General features: G+C 47.6%; 1 protein-coding gene across 2 annotated transcripts in view; it reads right to left on the minus strand.

The window, feature by feature from the left end:
* Window positions 1–22265, minus strand: part of LOC129846757 (putative uncharacterized protein DDB_G0271982) — a 90228-nt gene that overhangs the window by 33454 nt on the left and 34509 nt on the right. For both annotated transcript variants that reach the window (XM_055914620.1, XM_055914619.1), the window contains one exon: window positions 18381–18481. In XM_055914620.1, the coding sequence (XP_055770595.1) occupies window positions 18381–18434 (54 nt within the window). In that variant the 5' untranslated portion in view covers window positions 18435–18481. The remainder of the gene's footprint in view (window positions 1–18380; window positions 18482–22265) is intronic.

Below are 22265 nucleotides of genomic sequence, written 5' to 3' on the forward strand. Positions count from 1 at the left end.
CTCTGGAGTGGTGTAAAGCTCTCTGGAGCAGTGGAAACCCGTTCTCTGGAGTGGTGTAAAGCTCTCTGGAGCAGTGGAAACCCGTTCTCTGGAGTGGTGTAAAGCTCTGGAGCAGTGGAAACCCGTTCTCTGGAGTGGTGTAAAGCTCTGGAGCAGTGGAAACCCGTTCTCTGGAGTGGTGTAAAGCTCACTGGAGCAGTGGAAACCCGTTCTCTGGAGTGGTGTAAAGCTCGCTGGAGCAGTGGAAACCCGTTCTCTGGAGTGATGAATCACGCTTCACCATCTGGCAGTCCGACGGACTAATCTGGGTTTGGCGGATGCCAGGAGAACGCTACCTGCACGAATGCATAGTGCTAATTGTAAAGTTTGGTGGAGGAGGAATAATGGTATGGGGCTGTTTCTCATGGTTCCGGCTAGGCCCCTTAGTACCAGTGAAGGGACATCTTAACACTACAGCATACAATGACATTCTAGACGATTCTGTGTGGCAACAGTTTGAGGATGGCCTTTCCTACTTCAGCATGACAATGCCCCCGTACACAAAGCGAGGTCCATACAGAAATGGTTTGTCGAGATCGTGTGAATGAATTTGACTGGCCTGCACAGAGCCCTGAACTCAACCCCATCGAACAGCTTTTGGGATGAATTGGACCGCCGACTGCGAACCAGACCTAATCGCTCAACATCAGCGCCAGAACTCACTAATGCTCTTGGCTGAACGGAAGCAAGTCCTTGCAGCAATATTCCAACATCTAGTGGAAAGGCTTCCCAGAAGAGTGGAGGCTGTTGTAGCAGCAAAGGGGGGAACAACTCCATATTTTTTTTTTATTTTTTTTTTATTTAACCTTTATTTAACCAGGTAGGCAAATTGAGAACACGTTCTCATTTACAATTGCGACCTGGCCAAGATAAAGCAAAGCAGTTCGACACATACAACAACACATAGTTACACATGGAGTAAAAACAAACATATAGTCAATAATACAGTGAAAAAAAATAAGTCTATATACAATGTGAGCAAGTGAGGTGAGATAAGGGAGGTGAAGGCAAACAGATATATGTATAAATAAATAAAATATAAAAAGGCCATGGAGGCGAAGTGAGTACAACACAGCAAGTAAAATAAAAACTAAAAAACACTGGAATGGTTGGTTTGCATTGGAAGAAAGTGCAAAGTAGAGACAGAAATAATGGGGTGCAAAGGAGCAAAATAAATTAATAAATAAATACAGTAGGTAAAGAGGTAGTTGTTTGGGCTAAATTGTAGATGGGTTATGTACAGGTGCAGTAATCTATGAGCTGCTCTGACAGCTGGTGCTTAAAGCTAGTGAGGGAGATAGGTGTTTCCAGTTTCAGAGATTTTTGTAGTTCGTTCCAGTCATTGGCAGCAGAGAACTGGAAGGAGAGGCGTCCAAAGGAAGAATTGGTTTTGGGGGTGACTAGAGAGATATATTAACGCCCATGACTTTGGAATAAGATGTTCGACAAGCATGGGTCCACATTCTTTGTACCTGGGAGTATCTCGTCTTATAGATAGTTCTGTAAGGTATAATACTCTCTCTGTTTCTACCTTGCTTCCATGACCCTCGCTAGTAAACAAGCCACAGAGAAGCTCAGTCTATGATTAATCCACAACTTCTTGGCAATCAGTTCTCAGCCCAGCCGTCCCCATTCAGCATTTCCCCAACAGCATACAAAGGAAATGGACTGAACAGAGTGATGCTAACGTTGCTACAAGATAACACTGATAACAGTGTTAGCGCATAGCTGTGCTATCCAGATGACAGGACAGTATCTCTGTCAGCTTCAGATGCTAGCAGGGTACACAAACTAGCATGCCTAGGCTAGCTGAGCACTCTTCCAAGTTTGTGATCTGAAGGCAGTCAGTGTCCACACAGTCATCAACAAACAAGCAGATACAGTGGAACAACTCAACTCCCCATGTTCAGTAGCAAAATAATAATTACATTACTAGTGGAACTACAATTCTCGGGATGTGGCATACAAACTGCAAACAAAGAAAGCAGAGGAACACACCCACTGACTTATCAATCCAAGACAACACAAAGCTTCCGCTAAGCTTCCACCTCCTCCACCCACCGTTCTGTCTTGTGTTTCTTTGACAGAAAGGCAGTGTTAGTTTTGCTCTGAGAGAGGAGAGGAAATGCATACCTTGTGACGGCTGCCTGGCGGTGACGTGGCTGCTGCTGCTGCGTGACAGGACTAGCCCTGGTACGACCAACAACTGAGCTCTCTCACACACACACTGGAGAGGAGGAGGGAGAGGGAACGAGAGACAGCGTGCTGGAGAGCACGAGTCCCTCCCTCTCCCTCTCTACCCTGGTGAGCATTTGCTCTCTCTTGCACACACACAACCCCTCCCTCTCTCCCCCTTGTATATTCTCTCCTTTTATCTTCCTGTGTATGCTAGCTCTCTTTTTCTCAATAGCTCCTTTGGTTTTCCCGCAGTAACTCTGATTCTCTCTAATGTATCCCTTTTGTCGGTTGTTTTGCTGCACACACACAAAATCAAAACAACACTGTCTCAGACACCGTGTCTCTCTGTTCATTCCAAGCCTTTCTGCACCAATAACTGCCAGCAAGCCACCTGATTTCCCCAGCCATCAAATAGCCAAAGCAACACCCCTGCGAGCGACCAATGGAGACACAACAACCGACTCAGACCATCACCATGTTATTCCGGCCCGACTAGGTGTTCAGCCTCGCTTCAGCCTCATTAATGCTTCCGTTTTCTCGGTTGCTTCTTTCCATTAACCTACTTAGCTAGAACCTTTCCCCTCAAACCACAGGCCATTCTCTAGTCCCCATTTAGTCTGACAGCTTGAGTCAAAGACCCAGCAGAGAAAACAAGTTAAGATGGGACGATGTCTTAAGTGGTTTCACAAAGACAGTGTGGCTCTCCTCTTCTCCTGATACATTTTCATTTGCCAGCAATGAAGTGATCAATGGGGCAACTAAAAAAGCCAAAAAATAAGTGAACTTGGAAGAATGCCAACTGGGTTAAAGGAAAGGCTATTAATTTGGTCTGGTCTAGAGGAGCCTCTGGAGGAGCGGGTGCAGCAGGTAGAGGTACGGTGAAGAGATTCACCCATGGTGAATGCTGAACTTGGATGGTGAAGGCCCTGTTTTATTTTATTATTCTTTAAAGGGGGTCGGAATTTCAAGGAGAAAAGAGACATATAGTAGGAGCATAGACATAGGGCCTAACGTGGCCTGGTGTCAGGGGCTTAAGACCACACTGAAAGCCCTGTTCTGAAGTCAGGGTTACACTGAAAGCCCTGTTTTGAAGTCAGGGTTACACCGAAAGCCCTGTTTTGAAGTCAGGGTTACACTGAAGGCCCTGTTTTGAAGTCAGGGTTACACTGAAAGCCCTGTTTTGAAGTCAGGGTTACACCGAAGGCCCTGTTTTGAAGTCAGGGTTACACCGAAAGCCCTGTTTTGAAGTCAGGGTTACACCGAAGGCCCTGTTTTGAAGTCAGGGTTACACCGAAAGCCCTGTTTTGAAGTCAGGGTTACACTGAAGGCCCTGTTTTAAAGTCAAGGTTACACTGAAGGCCCTGTTTTAAAGTCAGGGTTAAACTCCAATGGTACAGAATGAGGCATCTTATTTTTTCAGGGGGCGTCATAAGACAAAAAAACATCTACATTCCACATAATCTAATTGTGATCACATGGGGAGAAAACTGAGCTATTATTAGACACATTTTGTTTTCCAACTTTTCTACGTAGGGCCAGTCTGAACACTAGCTGGCATGATGACACAGGCTGCATCCCATAGGGCCCTGGTCAAAAGTAGTGCACTATATAGGGAATAGGGTGCCATTTGTGATACATCCATAGAAACAACAAGCCTGCATGACTTCCTGTATCTGGCGTGGGTTGTGCCTAGAGAGGAACAGAAGGTGTGAGAGAGCGAGGGGTCCGACAAGTGGTTGGGATGACAGCCACTTCAATAGATGTTTGCACTCCTTCAGTGGCTTATTGCTGACCTTCCACACCAGCTAAGTAATGCTAGGTAATATAGCTGTTTGCTTCCACAAGGTGTATTTCAGGAAAGGTAATTGTACCTTTGAGACCGGGCTGCAAGTATCGTCCAAGGACAAACATAGCAAAACATGGTTGTTTTGAGAGCGGTTTAGAAACCCGCCATCCAGAGATTGGGTCTGGCCATAAACGCTCCAAAAGTGATCTGCTTTAAAAGCCGTTCCAATGACCATAACTGTCTCAACTTGAAGACCTCCCAGCATCCTTCAGTAGTCTAGTGGCTTCAGCTCAGTGGGCTAACACAATGTTGTGGTGCACAGGAGACCCAGGTTGGAACCCAGTCAGTCTCAAAAGTACCAGAGATGTCATTTTACATCAATAAGGCAAATTCTAGCATAATGACTGGTGCTAGACAGAAACATTTGCATAAATTCCAAAACATTTATTTGGTGGCAAAAACACTAGCGAGCTAAATTTCCACAACCAACCCCTAAAAATATAGATCAGTGAGGTAACACTGTGAAGAAAAACTGCATGCGATGCAATCTCATTCACCACCTGCACAAAGATACTGTCAGGGTTCCTGAGTGGTGCAGCGGTCGAAGGCTCTGTGTCTCAGTGCTAGAGGCGTCACTACAGACCCTGGTTCAATTCCAGGCAGTATCACAACCGGCCGTGATTGGGAGTCCCATAGGGCGGTGCACAATTGGTCCAGCTTCGTCTGGGTTAGGGTTTGGCCGGGGTAGGCCGTCATTGTAAATAATATTTTTTTTCTTAACTGACTTGCCTAGTTAAATAAAAAAATACTGGTACAGTATAAATCTAGCCTGTTGAGAAGGGTTGTGATTCCTGTGAAGAGGGACACAGGCAGAGGGGTTAGGCCTAAGCAGAAAGTAAGTGATTTGCACCGCCACAAAACCTAGCCGGTTTCTCACACTCTGCTGAGGGAGGAGACAACAGAAGAACAGAGATCTGCCTCTACTAAACTCTAGACAAACAAACATTTCATATTCACCACAACGTGTGATCAGAGGCTCATTTACAGTATAATACTAACCACTTTAATTAGGTTAAAGAACACATCTGTGCTGAGAACTCCGCTGAACCTGACTTCAAATTACCATGTATAAAGGGATAGTTCACCTCAAATAAAACATTCAAATACTGGAAAAATTGACTTGCTTTGGGTTTTGTGCCACAAATGCTAAAAAGTTAGCATTTGGAGACAATGGCCAGATAAACACTTTGTAACATGGGTGAACTATCCTGTTAAGGAAGAAGTAGCATATACAACAAAGGAAATAATTTACAGCACTTGTAGTTTCCTAGGAACGTAACATTTTACCGGCCTGGTCTGAGCGCACAATCCCAGCTCCAGATTAATGCCAATGGAACGGTAGCACTGAGAACCGACAGATCATAAAACATTTGCTGAAATAAATGGTTGTTTGCACCGCCAGGCATCTTCTGAAGCTTCTTGCAACCCCTTCTCATCTATCACTGATTATCGATGCTCGCAGGTTCCTCGGCTGTCGCTCTGTGACATCTCTCTTTTGAAAGTCTCTGACATGAGCCCAGATTCCATTAGTCTATAGGACTCCACCAGCCCAACTGAGATAAGTCCAGATACAATTAGTCTAGAGGACTCCACCAGCCCAACTGAGATGAGTCCAGATTCCATTAGTCTAGAGGACTATCAGCCCAACTGAGATGAGTCCAGATACCATTAGTCTAGAGGACTCCACCAGCCCAACTGAGATGAGTCCAGATACCATTAGTCTAGAGGACTATCAGCCCAACTGAGATGAGTCCAGATTCTATTAGTCTAGAGGACTCCACCAGCCCAACTGAGATGAGTCCAGATACTATTAGTCTAGAGGACTCCACCAGCCCAACTGAGATGAGTCCAGATACCATTAGTCTAGAGGACTCCACCAGCCCAACTGAGATGAGTCCAGATACTATTAGTCTAGAGGACTATCAGGCCAACTGAGATGAGTCCAGATTCCATTAGTCCAGAGGACTCCACCAGCCCAACTGAGATGAGTCCAGATTCCATTAGTCTAGAGGACTCCACCAGCCCAACTGAGATGAGTCCAGATACCATTAGTCTAGAGGACTATCAGCCCAACTGACATGAGTCCAGATACCATTAGTCTAGAGGACTATCAGCCCAACTGAGATGAGTCCAGATACTATTAGTCTAGAGGACTATCAGCCCAACTGAGATGAGTCCAGATACCATTAGTCTAGAGGACTCCACCAGCCCAACTGAGATGAGTCCAGATTCCATTAGTCTAGAGGACTCCACCAGCTCAACTGAGATGAGTCCAGATACTATTAGTCTAGAGGACTATCAGCCCAACTGAGATGAGTCCAGATTCCATTAGTCTAGAGGACTCCACCAGCTCAACTGAGATGAGTCCAGATACCATTAGTCTAGAGGACTATCAGCCCAACTGAGATGAGTCCAGATACCATTAGTCTAGAGGACTCCACCAGCCCAACTGAGATGAGTCCAGATACCATTAGTCTAGAGGACTCCACCAGCCCAACTGAGAGGAGTCCAGATACCATTAGTCTAGAGGACTATCAGCGCAACTGACATGAGTCCAGATACCATTAGTCTAGAGGACTATCAGCCCAACTGAGATGAGTCCAGATACTATTAGTCTAGAGGACTATCAGCCCAACTGAGATGAGTCCAGATACCATTAGTCTAGAGGACTCCACCAGCCCAACTGAGATGAGTCCAGATTCCATTAGTCTAGAGGACTATCAGCCCAACTGAGATGAGTCCAGATACTATTAGTCTAGAGGACTATCAGCCCAACTGAGATGAGTCCAGATTCCATTAGTCTAGAGGACTATCAGCCCAACTGAGATGAGTCCAGATACCATTAGTCTAGAGGACTCCACCAGCCCAACTGAGATGAGTCCAGATACCATTAGTCTAGAGGACTATCAGCCCAACTGAGATGAGTCCAGATTCCATTAGTCTAGAGGACTCCACCAGCCCAACTGAGATGAGTTCAGATACTATTAGTCTAGAGGACTCCACCAGCCCAACTGAGATGAGTCCAGATACCATTAGTCTAGAGGACTCCACCAGCTCAACTGAGATGAGTCCAGATACTATTAGTCTAGAGGACTCCACCAGCCCAACTGAGATGAGTCCAGATACCATTAGTCTAGAGGACTATCAGCCCAACTGAGATGAGTCCAGATACCATTAGTCTAGAGGACTCCACCAGCTCAACTGAGATGAGTCCAGATACCATTAGTCGAGCAGAGCAGACCAGCACAGCACCAACTTCATCATAATTACAGTTGATGGACTGACAGGGAATCTGCGTCCCAAATGGCACCCTAAATGGGACACATCCAGACTGTCTGATGCACTAGGTCCATGGAAACGGGATACTGGCATTTACGCTATTGTCCGACCAGTAAAGGGTTAAGACCTAAACAAACCAGAAGGCCTCACATCACTCGTACTGACACACAAAGGCGTACAAGCACACGCCCAGAACCTCAGGACCTCAGTTAAGTGAACTTGTGAAAATTCCCGTGAAATACAGGAACAAAACTAAACCTGTCAGCTTCTTAAACAGACCAGTGGTTATTGTGGGATGCCTGGTGTGAGTACCTTCCCTTACCAGTGACTACCTCTCAGCAGTGTTACCTTACCAGTGACTACCTCTCAGCAGTGTTACCTTACCAGTGACTACCTCTCAGCAGTGTTATCTTACCAGTGACTACCTCTCAGCAGTGTTACCTTACCAGTGACTACCTCTCAGCAGTGTTACCTTACCAGTGACACCTTACCAGTGACTACCTCTCAGCAGTGTTACCTTACCAGTGACTACCTCTCAGCAGTGACACCTTACCAGTGACTACCTCTCAGCAGTGTTATCTTACCAGTGACTACCTCTCAGCAGTGTTATCTTACCAGTGACTACCTCTCAGCAGTGTTATCTTACCAGTGACTACCTCTCAGCAGTGTTATCTTACCAGTGACTACCTCTCAGCAGTGTTATCTTACCAGTGACTACCTCTCAGCAGTGTTATCTTAACAGTGACTACCTCTCAGCAGTGTAGGAACAGGTATCTACTGAACTGTTCACCCAAAGCTTGGAGTCACTAAGATGGTCTTTCATCCATTGCCTACAATGGACTTAAATGATCTTAGTGCTACGAAGCGCACAGGAAACTCAATGTTCTGCTAATATGGGGGGGGGGGGGGGGGGGGACATTGATATACGGCTCCTAAAGAAGGGCCTAAGCCTGGGAGAATGACTGTAGTTCACAGAGAATGTTTTAGGAGAGCATGAGACAGCCCACACCAGGCTTATTCCCTACATACTTTTGACCTGGGCCCAGAGAGAGCATGTCTAAACTAGTGCACTACCCTATATAGGGGACAGGGCACCATTTGGGAGGCATCCCTAGTCTGAGAGACATTCAATCAATTAGGGCTGTGTTGTGTCCTATATAACTGTAGAATTAGATCTGTTGTCAACCAATCAATTAGGGCTGTGTTGTGTTCTATATAACTGTAGAATTAGATCTGTTGTCAACCAATCAATTAGGGCTGTGTTGTGTTCTATATAACTGTAGAATTAGATCTGTTGTCAACCAATCAATTAGGGCTGTGTTGTGTCCTATATAACTGTAGAATTAGACCTGTTGTCAACCAATCAATTAGGGCTGTGTTGTGTCCTATATAACTGTAGAATTAGATCTGTTGTCAACCAATCAATTAGGCCTGTGTTGTGTCCTATATAACTGTAGAATTAGATCCGTTGTCAACCAATCAACTAGGCCTGTGTTGTGTCCTATATAACTGTAGAATTAGATCTGTTGTCAACCAATCAATTAGGGCTGCGTTGTGTTCTATATAACTGTAGAATTAGATCTGTTGTCAACCAATCAATTAGGGCTGTGTTGTGTCCTATATAACTGTAGAATTAGACCTGTTGTCAACCAGGGAAGAGACATCAATATAGGCCTTTCATTGTTATTGTTGTTGTTTCTTCTGTTCACCATCCCGGGAAGACCTCTATTACTCAACCTGCACAATTTACTGCATTATGTATGTATGTATGTGTGTGTGTGTGTGTGTGTGTGTGTGTGTGTGTGTGTGTGTGTGTGTGTGTGTGTGTGTGTGTGTGTGTGTGTGTGTGTGTGTGTGTGTGTGTGTGTGTGTGTGTGTGTGTGTGTGTGTGTGTGTGTGTGTGTGTGTGTGTGTGTGTGTGTGTGTGTGTGTGTGTGTGTGTGTGTGTGTGTGTGTGTGTGTGTGTGTGTGTGTGTGTGTGTGTGTGTGTGTGTGTGTGTGTGTGTGTGTGTGTGTGTGTGTGTGTGTGTGTGTGTGTGTGTGTGTGTGTGTGTGTGTGTGTGTGTGTGTGTGTGTGTGTGTGTGTGTGTGTGTGTGTGTGTGTGTGTGTGTGTGTGTGTGTGTGTGTGTGTGTGTGTGTGTGTGTGTGTGTGTGTGTGTGTGTGTGTGTGTGTGTGTGTGTGTGTGTGTGTGTGTGTGTGTGTTCCAAAGGCAGGTCTAGTATAAGTGACTAAGAGAACCAACCTAATAGAGGATGCTGGAAGTGGTCTGTCAGAACCTGGACTCCAGCCCAGACCACTGAAAGCCTTCAATAAACTGTTCCTTACTGTGCAGATCATTTGGGACAGTCTGTTGTTGGAGACAATCCCAGCTACCCTGATCTTTGTGTTTGCTGCTAATCACCCCATGTTTCAGTAAACAACAGCAAGAACCACCAACCACAATAAACCCGCTGGGGAGTCTGGTGCAGTCATGCCACAACAGCAGCTCGTCATTTGTGGACCGTAGGAACGCACTTGGTCAGCATCGCAGTCTCGGGAGACCATTCAGAGAAACTCCCACACTGAAATATTCCAACATTTAAAGTCTAACCTGCTCCCTCATTAGCTGAGAGGAATATAAAGGATATCTGCCCCAAATGGCACCCTATTCCCTATATAGTGCACTACTTTGGCCCATAGGGTTCTGGTCTAAAGTACTGCACCATCGGGAATAGGGTGTCATTTGGGACGAAGACAGGGTCTTTTTGGAGGGGAGGGGTACTTTTTACACCTTTTTCTCCCCAATTTCGGTAGTTACAGTCTTGTCCCATCGCTGCAACTCCCGTACGGATTGGGGAGAGCTGGCGACCGAAGTCAGCTTGCAGGCGCCCGGCCGCCACAAGGAGTTGCTAGAGCGCGATGGGACGAGGACATCCCAGCCGGCCAAACCCTCACTTATCCCGGACGACGCTGGGACAATTGTGTGCCGCCTCATGAGTCCCCCGGTCGCAACACAGCCCGGGATGGAACCCGGATCTGTATTGACGCCTCCAGCGCCTTGGACCGCTGCGCCACTCGGGAGGCTCAGACAGGGTCTTTGTCCTGTTACTGTATAATCCCACTGATGCCAGTGTGTGAAACCCCTGAGCAGAGACTGTTCTGTCATCACAGCACTCATCTGGAGTTACTTGCTGCAAGAAAAGCCAATGAGGATTATGATTAAGTTGAGATACTGCTTCTCCAATAGCAGAAGGCTTAGGGCTGAGCGATAAGGCCTAAAATTCATTACAAATATATATTTTTAAATGTATGGGCGATTCCCGATATATATCTCGATATTTTAAACGTTCTCTCTAGATAAGCCTTGTTGCACAATTAAAGGTCAATACACTGCATTTCAAACAGTCAGCAATAATCTAATGAATTCAGATCACTGATCTGTCGATGAAAATGACCTTTTATGTAAACAGAACCATTAACAACATCCACTAATAATGACTCACTTATTGTAGCAGGCTGCACAGTACACACAGCAGGAGGGGGGGGGGGGAGGGTGGTGTCTGTGGAGTGTGAAGGTACACAATACACACAGCAGGAGGAGGGGGGGGGGGGGGGGGGGGGTTGGTGTCTGTGGAGTGTGGAGGTACACAATACACACAGCAGGAGGAGGGGGGGGGGGGGTTGGTGTATGTGGAGTGTGGAGGTACACAATACACACAGCAGGAGGAGGGGGGGGGTGGTGTCTGTGGAGTGTGGAGGTACACAATACACACAGCAGGAGGAGGGGGGGGGGGGGGTTGGTGTCTGTGGAGTGTGGAGGTACACAATACACACAGCAGGAGGAGGGGGGGGGGTGGTGTCTTTGGAGTGTGAAGGTACACAATACACACAGCAGGAGGAGGAGGGGGGGGGGGGGGGGGTTGGTGTCTGTGGAGTGTGGAGGTACACAATACACACAGCAGGAGGAGGGGGGGGGGGGGGTTGGTGTCTGTGGAGTGTGGAGGTACACAATACACACAGCAGGAAGAGGGGGGGGGGGGTTGGTGTCTGTGGAGTGTGAAGGTACACAATACACACAGCAGGAGGAGGGGGGGACATGGTGTGTAGTGTGTACGTGGACATGGTGTGTATGTGGATATGGTGGGTAGTGTGTACGTGGACATGGTGTGTAGTGTGTACGTGGACATGGTGTGTAGTGTGTACGTGGACATGGTGTGTACGTGGACATGGTGGGTAGTGTGTACGTGGACATGGTGGGTAGTGTGTACGTGGACATGGTGTGTAGTGTGTACGTGGACATGGTGTGTAGTGTGTACGTGGACATGGTGTGTAGTGTGTACGTGGACATGGTGTGTAGTGTGTACGTGGACATGGTGTGTAGTGTGTACGTGGACATGGTGTGTAGTGTGTACGTGGACATGGTGTGTAGTGTGTACGTGGACATGGTGTGTAGTGTGTACGTGGACATGGTGTGTAGTGTGTACGTGGACATGGTGTGTAGTGTGTACGTGGACATGGTGTGTAGTGTGTACGTGGACATGGTGTGTAGTGTGTACGTGGACATGGTGTGTAGTGTGTACGTGGACATGGTGTGTAGTGTGTACGTGGACATGGTGTGTAGTGTGTATGTGGACATGGTGTGTAGTGTGTATGTGGACATGGTGTGTAGTGTGTATGTGGACATGGTGTGTAGTGTGTATGTGGACATGGTGTGTAGTGTGTATGTGGACATGGTGTGTAGTGTGTATGTGGACATGGTGTGTAGTGTGTATGTGGACATGGTGTGTAGTGTGTATGTGGACATGGTGTGTAGTGTGTATGTGGACATGGTGTGTAGTGTGTATGTGGACATGGTGTGTAGTGTGTATGTGGACATGGTGTGTATGTGGACATGGTGTGTATGTGGACATGGTGTGTATGTGGACATGGTGTGTAGTGTGTATGTGGACATGGTGTGTAGTGTGTATGTGGACATGGTGTGTAGTGTGTATGTGGACATGGTGTGTAGTGTGTATGTGGACATGGTGTGTAGTGTGTATGTGGACATGGTGTGTAGTGTGTATGTGGACATGGTGTGTATGTGGACATGGTGTGTATGTGGATATGGTGGGTAGTGTGTATGTGGACATGGTGTGTAGTGTGTACGTGGACATGGTGTGTAGTGTGTACGTGGACATGGTGTGTAGTGTGTACGTGGACATGGTGTGTAGTGTGTACGTGGACATGGTGTGTAGTGTGTACGTGGACATGGTGTGTAGTGTGTATGTGGACATGGTGTGTACGTGGACATGGTGTGTAGTGTGTACGTGGACATGGTGTGTAGTGTTTATGTGGACACGGTGTGTAGTGTTTATGTGGACACGGTGCGTAGTGTTTATGTGGACACGGTGTGTATGTGGACATGGTGTGTACGTGGACATGGTGTGTAGTGTGTACGTGGACATGGTGTGTAGTGTGTACGTGGACATGGTGTGTAGTGTGTACGTGGACATGGTGTGTAGTGTGTACGTGGACATGGTGTGTACGTGGACATGGACATGGTGTGTAGTGTTTATGTGGACATGGTGTGTAGTGTGGACACGGTGTGTACGTGGACATGGTGTGTAGTGTGTACGTGGACATGGTGTGTAGTGTGTACGTGGACATGGTGTGTAGTGTGTACGTGGACATGGTGTGTACGTGGACATGGACATGGTGTGTAGTGTGTACGTGGACATGGTGTGTACGTGGACATGGTGTGTAGTGTGTATGTGGACATGGTGTGTACGTGGACATGGTGTGTAGTGTGTACGTGGACATGGTGTGTAGTGTGTATGTGGACATGGTGTGTAGTGTGTATGTGGACATGGTGTGTAGTGTGTACGTGGACATGGTGTGTAGTGTGTACGTGGACATGGACATGGTGTGTAGTGTGTACGTGGACATGGTGTGTAGTGTGTACGTGGACATGGTGTGTAGTGTGTATGTGGACATGGTGTGTACGTGGACATGGACATGGTGTGTAGTGTGTACGTGGACATGGTGTGTACGTGGACATGGACATGGTGTGTAGTGTGTACGTGGACATGGTGTGTACGTGGACATGGTGTGTACGTGGACATGGTGTGTAGTGTGTACGTGGACATGGTGTGTAGTGTGTACGTGGACATGGTGTGTAGTGTGTACGTGGACATGGTGTGTACGTGGACATGGACACGGTGTGTAGTGTGTACGTGGACATGGTGTGTACGTGGACATGGTGTGTAGTGTGTACGTGGACATGGTGTGTACGTGGACATGGACATGGTGTGTAGTGTGTACGTGGACATGGTGTGTAGTGTGTATGTGGACATGGTGTGTAGTGTGTACGTGGACATGGTGTGTAGTGTGTACGTGGACATGGTGTGTAGTGTGTACGTGGACATGGACATGGTGTGTAGTGTGTACGTGGACATGGTGTGTAGTGTGTACGTGGACATGGACATGGTGTGTAGTGTGTACGTGGACATGGTGTGTAGTGTGTACGTGGACATGGTGTGTACGTGGACATGGACATGGTGTGTAGTGTGTACGTGGACATGGTGTGTACGTGGACATGGACATGGTGTGTAGTGTGTACGTGGACATGGTGTGTACGTGGACATGGTGTGTACGTGGACATGGTGTGTACGTGGACATGGTGTGTAGTGTGTACGTGGACATGGTGTGTAGTGTGTACGTGGACATGGTGTGTAGTGTGTACGTGGACATGGTGTGTAGTGTGTACGTGGACATGGTGTGTAGTGTGTACGTGGACATGGTGTGTAGTGTGTACGTGGACATGGTGTGTAGTGTGTACGTGGACATGGTGTGTACGTGGACATGGTGTGTACGTGGACATGGTGTGTAGTGTGTACGTGGACATGGTGTGTACGTGGACATGGTGTGTAGTATGTACGTGGACATGGTGTGTAGTGTGTACGTGGACATGGTGTGTAGTGTGTACGTGGACATGGTGTGTAGTGTGTACGTGGACATGGTGTGTAGTGTGTACGTGGACATGGTGTGTAGTGTGTACGTGGACATGGTGTGTATGTGGACATGGTGTGTATGTGGACATGGTGTGTAGTGTGTATGTGGACATGGTGTGTAGTGTGTATGTGGACATGGTGTGTAGTGTGTATGTGGACATGGTGTGTAGTGTGGACATGGTGTGTAGTGTGGACATGGTGTGTAGTGTGGACATGGTGTGTAGTGTGGACATGGTGTGTAGTGTGGACATGGTGTGTAGTGTGGACATGGTGTGTAGTGTGGACATGATGTGTAGTGTGGACATGGTGTGTAGTGTGGACGTGGACATGGTGTGTAGTGTGTACGTGGACATGGTGTGTAGTGTGTATGTGGACATGGTGTGTAGTGTGTATGTGGACATGGTGTGTAGTGTGTATGTGGACATGGTGTGTAGTGTGTATGTGGACATGGTGTGTAGTGTGTATGTGGACATGGTGTGTAGTGTGGACATGGTGTGTAGTGTGGACATGGTGTGTAGTGTGGACATGGTGTGTAGTGTGGACATGGTGTGTAGTGTGGACATGGTGTGTAGTGTGGACATGGTGTGTAGTGTGTAGTGTGGACATGGTGTGTAGTGTGTATGTGGACATGGTGTGTAGTGTGTATGTGGACATGGTGTGTAGTGTGTATGTGGACATGGTGTGTAGTGTGTATGTGGACATGGTGTGTAGTGTGTATGTGGACATGGTGTGTAGTGTGGACATGGTGTGTAGTGTGGACATGGTGTGTAGTGTGTATGTGGACATGGTGTGTAGTGTGTAGTGTGGACATGGTGTGTAGTGTGTATGTGGACATGGTGTGTAGTGTGTATGTGGACATGGTGTGTAGCGTGTATGTGGACATGGTGTGTAGTGTGTATGTGGACATGGTGTGTAGTGTGTATGTGGACATGGTGTGTAGTGTGTATGTGGACATGGTGTGTAGTGTGGACATGGTGTGTAGTGTGTATGTGGACATGGTGTGTAGTGTGTATGTGGACATGGTGTGTACGTGGACATGGTGTGTACGTGGACATGGTGTGTAGCGTGTACGTGGACATGGTGTGTACGTGGACATGGTGTGTACGTGGACATGGTGTGTAGTGTGTACGTGGACATGGTGTGTAGTGTGTACGTGGACATGGTGTGTAGTGTGTACGTGGACATGGTGTGTAGTGTGTACGTGGACATGGTGTGTAGTGTGTACGTGGACATGGTGTGTAGTGTGTACGTGGACATGGTGTGTAGTGTGTACGTGGACATGGTGTGTACGTGGACATGGTGTGTACGTGGACATGGTGTGTAGTGTGTACGTGGACATGGTGTGTACGTGGACATGGTGTGTAGTATGTACGTGGACATGGTGTGTAGTGTGTACGTGGACATGGTGTGTAGTGTGTACGTGGACATGGTGTGTAGTGTGTACGTGGACATGGTGTGTAGTGTGTACGTGGACATGGTGTGTAGTGTGTACGTGGACATGGTGTGTATGTGGACATGGTGTGTAGTGTGTATGTGGACATGGTGTGTAGTGTGTATGTGGACATGGTGTGTAGTGTGTATGTGGACATGGTGTGTAGTGTGTAGTGTGGACATGGTGTGTAGTGTGGACATGGTGTGTAGTGTGGACATGGTGTGTAGTGTGGACATGGTGTGTAGTGTGGACATGGTGTGTAGTGTGGACATGATGTGTAGTGTGGACATGGTGTGTAGTGTGGACGTGGACATGGTGTGTAGTGTGTACGTGGACATGGTGTGTAGTGTGTACGTGGACATGGTGTGTAGTGTGTATGTGGACATGGTGTGTAGTGTGTATGTGGACATGGTGTGTAGTGTGTATGTGGACATGGTGTGTAGTGTGGACATGGTGTGTAGTGTGGACATGGTGTGTAGTGTGTATGTGGACATGGTGTGTAGTGTGTAGTGTGGACATGGTGTGTAGTGTGTATGTGGACATGGTGTGTAGTGTGTATGTGGACATGGTGTGTAGCGTGTATGTGGACATGGTGTGTAGTGTGTATGTGGACATGGTGTGTAGTGTGTATGTGGACATGGTGTGTAGTGTGTATGTGGACATGGTGTGTAGTGTGGACATGGTGTGTAGTGTGTATGTGGACATGGTGTGTAGTGTGTATGTGGACATGGTGTGTACGTGGACATGGTGTGTACGTGGACATGGTGTGTAGCGTGTACGTGGACATGGTGTGTACGTGGACATGGTGTGTACGTGGACATGGTGTGTAGTGTGTACGTGGACATGGTGTGTAGTGTGTACGTGGACATGGTGTGTAGTGTGTACGTGGACATGGTGTGTAGTGTGTACGTGGACATGGTGTGTAGTGTGTACGTGGACATGGTGTGTAGTGTGTACGTGGACATGGTGTGTAGTGTGTACGTGGACATGGTGTGTACGTGGACATGGTGTGTACGTGGACATGGTGTGTAGTGTGTACGTGGACATGGTGTGTACGTGGACATGGTGTGTAGTATGTACGTGGACATGGTGTGTAGTGTGTACGTGGACATGGTGTGTAGTGTGTACGTGGACATGGTGTGTAGTGTGTACGTGGACATGGTGTGTAGTGTGTACGTGGACATGGTGTGTAGTGTGTACGTGGACATGGTGTGTATGTGGACATGGTGTGTAGTGTGTATGTGGACATGGTGTGTAGTGTGTATGTGGACATGGTGTGTAGTGTGTATGTGGACATGGTGTGTAGTGTGTAGTGTGGACATGGTGTGTAGTGTGGACATGGTGTGTAGTGTGGACATGGTGTGTAGTGTGGACATGGTGTGTAGTGTGGACATGATGTGTAGTGTGGACATGGTGTGTAGTGTGGACGTGGACATGGTGTGTAGTGTGTACGTGGACATGGTGTGTAGTGTGTACGTGGACATGGTGTGTAGTGTGTATGTGGACATGGTGTGTAGTGTGTATGTGGACATGGTGTGTAGTGTGTATGTGGACATGGTGTGTAGTGTGTATGTGGACATGGTGTGTAGTGTGGACATGGTGTGTAGTGTGGACATGGTGTGTAGTGTGGACATGGTGTGTAGTGTGGACATGGTGTGTAGTGTGTATGTGGACATGGTGTGTAGTGTGTATGTGGACATGGTGTGTAGTGTGTATGTGGACATGGTGTGTAGTGTGTATGTGGACATGGTGTGTAGTGTGTATGTGGACATGGTGTGTAGTGTGTATGTGGACATGGTGTGTAGTGTGGACATGGTGTGTAGTGTGGACATGGTGTGTAGTGTGTATGTGGACATGGTGTGTAGTGTGTAGTGTGGACATGGTGTGTAGTGTGTATGTGGACATGGTGTGTAGTGTGGACATGGTGTGTAGTGTGTATGTGGACATGGTGTGTAGTGTGTATGTGGACATGGTGTGTAGCGTGTATGTGGACATGGTGTGTAGTGTGTATGTGGACATGGTGTGTAGTGTGTATGTGGACATGGTGTGTAGTGTGTATGTGGACATGGTGTGTAGTGTGGACATGGTGTGTAGTGTGTATGTGGACATGGTGTGTAGTGTGTATGTGGACATGGTGTGTAGCGTGTATGTGGACATGGTGTGTATGCGAAAGGACTAGACAGGTTTGATCTTCTCCAGGTTTTCATCTTCATCATTCGTTCACCTCTTCATATTCCTCTCTCTCTGCTGTTGGCATTCCCACGAGGCATGATAGTGAGAGGCTAAGTGACCTTTAATGTCCGGCACAAGTGTCTGAAACCGTGACTCAGTGTGGGACTGTCAAAGCAGGCTAGGAACATGAGCACCGTAGGCCATCATTCAGACACAGAGCCCTGAACTGAACACACCCCTGTCATCATCACTGATAAGGACATTACATAAGACAAAGCCACCAATGAGGAAGACATCCAGGACCATGAGCAGCAGAATAAGACGAAGGCTTTATAACTGGGCTTTACAAGACAAGAAGCCCAGAGCTAATAGACCTCAGTCCAGACAAAAGGGACGTGATGCTCCTTCGAGTTGTGAGGTGACATTTCCCTGCCTAAGAGAGGAGGGGTGGGGCTTGTACTCACCAGAGCTTTCTCGCCGTCGCCCTGGGACTGGGACTGGGACTCAGAACAGTCCATGGTTCCACAGAGTGCTGCCTGTTAGAGATGCTCAGAGCTCTGCATGGCTGTGGAAGAGAGAAACAGAGGGTTAAGAGACAGGACATGACAGGTAAACATATAGACAGAGGGAGGAAGAGAGAAACAGAGGGAGACAGGACATGTAAATATATAGACAGAGTGAGGAAGAGAGAAACAGAGGGAGACAGGACAGGTAAACATATAGACAGAGGGAGGAAGAGAGAAACAGAGGGAGACAGGACATGTAAATATATAGACAGAGGGAGGAAGAGAGAAACAGAGGGAGACAGGACATGTAAATATATAGACAGAGGGAGGAAGAGAGAAACAGAGGGAGACAGGACAGGTAAATATATAGACAGAGGGAGGAAGAGGGAGACAGGACAGGTCAACATATAGACAGAGGGAGGAAGAGAGAAACAGAGGGAGACAGGACAGGTAAATATATAGACAGAGGGAGGAAGAGAGAAACAGAGGGAGACAGGACAGGTAAACATATAGACAGAGGGAGGAAGAGAGAAACAGAGGGAGACAGGACAGGTCAACATATAGACAGAGGGAGGAAGAGAGAAACAGAGGGAGACAGGACAGGTAAACATATAGACAGAGGGAGGAAGAGAGAAACAGAGGGAGACAGGACAGGTAAACATATAGACAGAGGGAGGAAGAGAGAAACCGAGGGAGACAGGACAGGTAAATATATAGACAGAGGGAGGAAGAGAGAAACCGAGGGAGACAGGACAGGTAAACATATAGACAGAGAGAGGAAGAGAGAAACAGAGGGAGACAGGACAGGTAAACATATAGACAGAGGGAGGAAGAGAGAAACAGAGGGAGACAGGACATGTAAACATATAGACAGAGGGAGGAAGAGAGAAACAGAGGGAGACAGGACAGGTAAACATATAGACAGAGGGAGGAAGAGAGAAACAGAGGGAGACAGGACAGGTAAACATATAGACAGAGGGAGGAAGAGAGAAACAGAGGGAGACAGGACAGGTAAACATATAGACAGAGGGAGGAAGAGACAAACAGAGGGAGACAGGACAGGTAAACATATAGACAGAGGGAGGATGAGAGAAACAGAGGGAGACAGGACAGGTAAACATATAGACAGAGGGAGGAAGAGACAAACAGAGGGAGACAGGACAGGTAAACATATAGACAGAGGGAGGAAGAGAGAAACAGAGGGAGTCTGGACATGACAGGTAAACATATAGACAGAGGGAGGAAGAGAGAAACAGAGGGAGTCTGGACATGACAGGTAAACATATAGACAGAGGGAGGAAGAGAGAAACAGAGGGAGACAGGACAGGTAAACATATAGACAAGAGGGAGGAAGAGAGAAACAGAGGGAGACAGGACAGGTAAACATATAGACAGAGGGAGGAAGAGAGAAACAGAGGGAGACAGGACAGGTAAACATATAGACAGAGGGAGGATGAGAGAAACAGAGGGAGACAGGACAGGTAAACATATAGACAAGAGGGAGGAAGAGAGAAACAGAGGGAGACAGGACAGGTAAACATATAGACAGAGGGAGACAGGACAGGTAAACATATAGACAGAGGGAGGAAGAGAGAAACAGAGGGAGACAGGACAGGTAAACATATAGACAGAGGGAGGAAGAGAGAAACAGAGGGAGACAGGACAGGTAAATATATAGACAGAGGGAGGAAGAGAGAAACAGAGGGAGTCTGGACATGACAGGTAAACATATAGACAGAGGGAGGAAGAGAGAAACAGAGGGAGACAGGAAAGGTAAATATATAGACAGAGGGAGGAAGAGAGAAACAGAGGGAGACAGGACAGGTAAACATATAGACAGAGGGAGGAAGAGAGAAACAGAGGGAGACAAGACAGGTAAACATATAGACAGAGGGAGGAAGAGAGAAACAGAGGGAGACAGGACAGGTAAACATATAGACAGAGGGAGGAAGAGAGAAACAGAGGGAGACAGGACATGACAGGTCAACATATAGACAGAGGGAGGAAGAGAGAAACAGAGGGAGACAGGACATGACAGGTAAATATATAGACAGAGGGAGGAAGAGAGAAACAGAGGGAGACAGGACAGGTAAATATATAGACAGAGGGAGGAAGAGAGAAACAGAGGGAGACAGGACAGGTAAATATATAGACAGAGGGAGGAAGAGAGAAACAGAGGGAGACAGGACATGTAAATATATAGACAGAGGGAGGAAGAGAGAAACAGAGGGAGTCTGGACATGACAGGTAAACATATAGACAGAGGGAGGATGAGAGAAACAGAGGGAGACAGGACAGGTAAACATATAGACAAGAGGGAGGAAGAGAGAAACAGAGGGAGACAGGACAGGTAAACATATAGACAGAGGGAGACAGGACAGGTAAACATATAGACAGAGGGAGGAAGAGAGAAACAGAGGGAGACAGGACAGGTAAACATATAGACAGAGGGAGGAAGAGAGAAACAGAGGGAGACAGGACAGGTAAACATATAGACAGAGGGAGGAAGAGAGAAACAGAGGGAGACAAGACAGGTAAACATATAGACAGAGGGAGGAAGAGAGAAACAGAGGGAGACAGGACAGGTAAACATATAGACAGAGGGAGGAAGAGAGAAACAGAGGGAGACAGGACAGGTAAACATATAGACAGAGGGAGGAAGAGGGAGACAGGACAGGTAAACATATAGACAGAGGGAGGAAGAGGGAGACAGGACAGGTCAACATATAGACAGAGGGAGGAAGAGACAGATGGACAAGCACACCACACACACTATTGACACTGACCCACAGAAACACACACAGCATAAACAATGATATCCCAGCACAGCCCGGCACATCAGGACATAGGCCTAAAGGTCACAAGTGAAAGTGGAGGCCATCCAGGCAGCACCTTGTCCAGGGGTCATATGCTGCCATCTGCAGATCAACCCTTCTGATGGCTTTGATCATTCTGGGGTTTCCACCCTTTCAATTATATGTGATGCCGTTCAGAGCAAGGCTGAACTTCCAATGTGTCCTCCGTCCAGCTTCTCATAAGGCAGGCCCAATGTGTCCTCAGTCCTCCTGCCAGCTTCTCATAAGGCAGGCCCAATGTGACCTCCGTCCTCCTGCCAGCTTCTCATAAGGCAGGCCCAATGTGTCCTCCGTCCTCCTGGCAGCTTCTCATAAGGCAGGCCCAATGTGTCCTCCGTCCTCCTGCCAGCTTCTCATAAGGCAGGCCCAATGTGTCCTCCGTCCTCCTGCCAGCTTCTCATAAGGCAGGCCCAATGTGACATCCGTCCTCCTGCCAGCTTCTCATAAGGCAGGCCCAATGTGACATCCGTCCTCCTGCCAGCTTCTCATAAGGTAGGCCCAATGTGACATCCGTCCTCCTGCCAGCTTCTCATAAGGCAGGCCCAATCATTTATTTCCAAATTGCAACTGCTTCTTTCGACAATCCAATATGACAATCTAGCCTAATGTACCTGCCACCCGCTGAGAGGCATAAACTGATGGTGAGGCTGATGGCGTGGCTCTGTCTGTGTCTCTCTCTCGCTGTGTCTGTGTCTCTCTCTCGCTGTGTCTGTGTCTCTCTCTCGCTGTGTCTGTGTCTCGCTGTGTCTGTGTCTCTCTCTCGCTGTGTCTGTGTCTCTCTCTCGCTGTGTCTGTGTCTCTCTCTCGCTGTGTCTGTGTCTCTCTCTCGCTGTGTCTGTGTCTCTCTCTCGCTGTGTGTGTCTCTCTCTCGCTGTGTGTGTCTCTCTCTCGCTGTGTGTGTCTCTCTCTCGCTGTGTGTGTCTCTCTGTGTGTGTGTCTCTCTGTGTGTGTGTCTCTCTGTGTGTGTGTCTCTCTGTGTGTGTGTCTC

The sequence above is a fragment of the Salvelinus fontinalis genome, unplaced genomic scaffold (genome assembly GCF_029448725.1).
Source record: "Salvelinus fontinalis isolate EN_2023a unplaced genomic scaffold, ASM2944872v1 scaffold_0622, whole genome shotgun sequence".
NCBI lineage: Eukaryota > Metazoa > Chordata > Actinopteri > Salmoniformes > Salmonidae > Salvelinus > Salvelinus fontinalis.